We start from the raw sequence: 3,571 nt of genomic DNA on the forward strand, positions 1-3,571 counted from the left end.
TCTGAGCTGAACCTATCTTGCCACAAATCTGTGCACCTCCGATGCCCAGACTGTTCTCTGACCTCCCAGGCTCTGCCATGCCTTTCTGGTGTCCCACCCACCTAGGAAAACTTCAGCTGCAATATCTACCAGGCCAACTCCTGCTCACGCCTTGAGCCCCCTCCCCACCCATGACCTGCCCTCTTTGTCATCCACGGTGGAGTCCCCGCTCGCCTTCCCTACTTCCTCAGCACTGATCCTCGTGATTGCTTCTTTGCAGATCAGGAGGTGGAGGCAGAGAGAGCAGAAGACGCTGGCCAGATCGCACACACCAAGGTCCTGTTCCACTCTGTCTTACAGAAGCTGGCATGGGGGCTGCCCACGGCTCTCACCTGGAGGAGCTTGAGGTCCGGAAGGCCAGAAGGCACCCTGGACAGCTTGTTATTGTCCAAGTGCAGCTCCCGCAGGGTGGGCAGGAAGCTTAGGCTCCCGTTCTCGATCATGCGGATCTGGTTGTGGCCCAGGCCCAACCTGCAAAGGGCAGATGAGATGTACCAAAGGCTAGAGGAGAAAAGAGCAGTGGGGCAGGGCACACTGCTTGGACCCCCAGACCACCTGTACAGCTTGGAGTAACGGAGCAGATCCTCCAGCTCGATGGCCTGGATTTTGTTGTGGTCCAGATGGAGTTCATTCAGGGTCTCGGGGAGGTCTGCCAGGAAAAGAGGGTGTTCTGAGTGGAATGCAGGAGGGGAGGCCACGTGTGCGGGCTGGGTCTGTATGTGGGGTGGCGGACGGGAGCACTACCAAAGCCCTCCCTGAGTTGATTGGTGGCTCCAGATGTCTCCAGCCCCCCGCCCCCCCATCCGTGCCCATCTGTGCCATGGAGGCCGGAGAGCAGGGGGGAAAGGGGCTGCCTTCCTACCTTTGGGGATGCCGGTGAGCTTGGCCTCAGAGATGCGAAGGTAGTTGAGCTTCAGGCCATCGAAGGCTCCAGGCTCAAAGCCACTGTTTTCCAGGGGGTTCCCACCCATCTCTAGGAGAGAAGCCCTGCTCAGTCCTGGCGCCGGAGCTGGGCGGCCGCCTGCCTGCACAGCCCCAGGTCCTGCGGGCTTCCTGGCTTGGGCTAGCCTGACGGGCCCTGCTCCCCCAGCTCCCCCTGAAAGCAGCTCTGCTAATTTACTGGGCTGATTGCAAACTCCTGGCTATTCAAGACCATTACCTCCCAAGGGTGTTGGCTCAGGCATCGACCTCCGGGGGTAGGGGAAGCAGGAGGAAAGGTAGGGGAGCCAGAGATCAAGGTGGAGCTCCACCCCAGCCTGCTCAGCCCCTCTGGCTGGGCCCATGGTGGTCCCTGGCTGGCTGGCCCTTTCCCTTCCCTCTCTCTATGGTCCCCAGGTTTCTCTTCATTTTTGCCTTGGCAGCCCTGGGGCATGCCCCCAGACAAGCCTCCAGAATGTTCTATGAGGCCCACCAGGCTTGTCCGTGGCACCAAGCCACTCTGGCTGCAAGAGGCCGCTCTCCCTGAGCCCTCCCTGCTGGCCACGGGGTGAGGCCTGCCTGTCACGGGCCGGCCGCACTCACCGATGCAGTTCATGTTGCGCAGCCCGCTAAACACGCCCTTTGGCACCTTGCGGATGCGGTTGTCATGGATGCGGAGCTCCACCAGGGAGCTGGGCAGGTTAGGAGGGATCTCCACCAGGTGGTTCTTGGAGATATAGAGCTTCTGCAGCTTCCGCAGGGGGCTGAAGGCCTTCTCGTGGATCTTGGAGATCTTGTTGTTCACCAGGACGAGAGCCTGGGGCAGGGAGGGCGTGGGAAGTGAAGGCACCAGCTCCCCACCGCGCCCTGCCCTCACCACTTTCTCCCTCCCTTGCTCCCCCCCCCCCCCCCCCGCCCCCGGACTGGCGATCAGTGGGGCCTCCAGCACAGCCTCAAGCAGATCCATCTGTGCCTGCGGGCAGAGTGCAGAGCCAGAAGCCCGCACTCAGGCCTGGCTGGGCGATTATTGCCTCACACGGCCCACCACTTGGCTGCGTCTCGATTTCCCTACTTGCACCCTGGCTATGACCAAGTCTTTCCTTCTTGGGTAGCTGCAATGCACCAATACAACAAAAAGTTTTCAGCCGAAAAGGGAATTGGGCGGAGCGATTCTGTCCTGTGCTTCTGGCTGCTGACATCCACACATGTGACCTGTGACCTGGGGCACTCCAGACTTCTCGCAGGACTCCATGGGCCCCCCGGTCCCTCTGGCACCCACAATGGCACCCACCGGCACCGCCCACCTCCTCGGAGCCCCGCAGGGCCGGGGCTCGCTTACATAAAGGTGCTGGAGGCCTTTGAAGTCATCCCTGCGGAGCTCCGAGATGTCATTGTTCTGCAGGTCCAGCAGCGTCGTGTCGGGTGAGATCTCCTTGGGCACAGCCTTCAGACCTGGGGGCCGGGGCCACCGTCACCAGCATGAGCGACTCTGAGCACCGGGACACGCACGCGCGCGCACACACAGACACGCACGCAGGGACTCTGCCGCAGGTGAAGGCCCTTCTCACTCCCCACCCGCTTGCAACCAAACAACCGTTCCACACTGAAACCCTGATCCCCAGGCCTGTGTGGGGTCACCCCATCCCTGACCCCACCCTTTCATGCCCATCCCACAAGACGGACACGTGTCTTCTTGGTAGGGCGCTCAGGCTGGGCCTGCGCCTTCATGCACCTGTCCCGCCCTGGTCCCAGGACTGACCCAGGTCGGAGCACTGAACAACCCGCAGGTGGCAGTGGCAGCCAAAGGGACACATGGCGCTGAAGGTGGGCGGGAGGGAGTCCAGGTCCGGGACCCCTGAAGTTGTCTCAGCACCCGAAGCCTCCTCATCGTTCAGCATGGGCAGCCCGTCGTCCAAGGTAAAGTCCCAGAAGGCCTTCTGCTCAAAGGGCAGAGCCTGGCTCAGGGCCAGAAGGGATGCGAGGAGCCACAGGGGCCGCATGGTGGGTGTGCCTGGGAAGCCAGGGTGAGGAGGGGCTGTCAGGAGGGCCCAGCCGGCACTCGTACCTGCCCTCTGGGCCCTTTCCCGGCAAACCTCCAAAGAGCAGGAGCCAAGGTTCTGCACGTGCTGGCACCCCGTTCGCCACTCCTCACTGGGGACAGCCAGACCCCAAGGTAGGAGCGGCCGGGAAGGAGGCGGCAGCGGGAGGAGGTGTGGGCAGGCGGGAGACAGCTCCTGCTCCCCTCTGATCCCAGGCAGGATGCTGGCTTTAATGGGCAATGCGTTGTCTTGCCAGTCGGTGAGTCTGCAGCACTAACCCCCTCCCCCGCTGTCCCCCACACACCACTGAGTCAGCCAGCAGCCTGCCTGGGGGGGGGGTGTGGTCAGTGAGGCGAGCGAAGGGAGTGGAGGAGGCAGACGGAAACGCAACTATTTGCCCCATACCGGCTTTGAAAGATTTGGATTTGAATGCACTATTGTGGCTCAGGGCAATGTGGGTGCAGTCAGTGTTGAGCTAGACCACCATGAGTCACTTCCTTTCCTGCCTGAGCTCCCCCTTGCAGCACACCCACATTTTTCGAAGAAAAGTCGAGGGGCCAAGACACCAGGCTGGG

The 3,571-nt window shown here is 61.9% G+C and overlaps 1 protein-coding gene across 1 annotated transcript in view; it reads right to left on the reverse strand.

Moving 5' to 3' along the window:
- BGN (biglycan) overlaps positions 1 to 3,571 on the reverse strand; it is a 22,160-nt gene that overhangs the window by 17,040 nt on the left and 1,549 nt on the right. Inside the window, exons 2-7 of the mRNA XM_044911901.1 lie at positions 2,717 to 2,968; positions 2,297 to 2,409; positions 1,561 to 1,774; positions 902 to 1,012; positions 595 to 688; positions 372 to 510 (exon numbers count right to left, since the gene is read on the reverse strand). Coding sequence (XP_044767836.1) covers positions 372 to 510; positions 595 to 688; positions 902 to 1,012; positions 1,561 to 1,774; positions 2,297 to 2,409; positions 2,717 to 2,957 — 912 coding nt within the window. The 5' untranslated portion in view covers positions 2,958 to 2,968. The remainder of the gene's footprint in view (positions 1 to 371; positions 511 to 594; positions 689 to 901; positions 1,013 to 1,560; positions 1,775 to 2,296; positions 2,410 to 2,716; positions 2,969 to 3,571) is intronic.

This window comes from Neomonachus schauinslandi, chromosome X (genome assembly GCF_002201575.2).
Source record: "Neomonachus schauinslandi chromosome X, ASM220157v2, whole genome shotgun sequence".
NCBI lineage: Eukaryota > Metazoa > Chordata > Mammalia > Carnivora > Phocidae > Neomonachus > Neomonachus schauinslandi.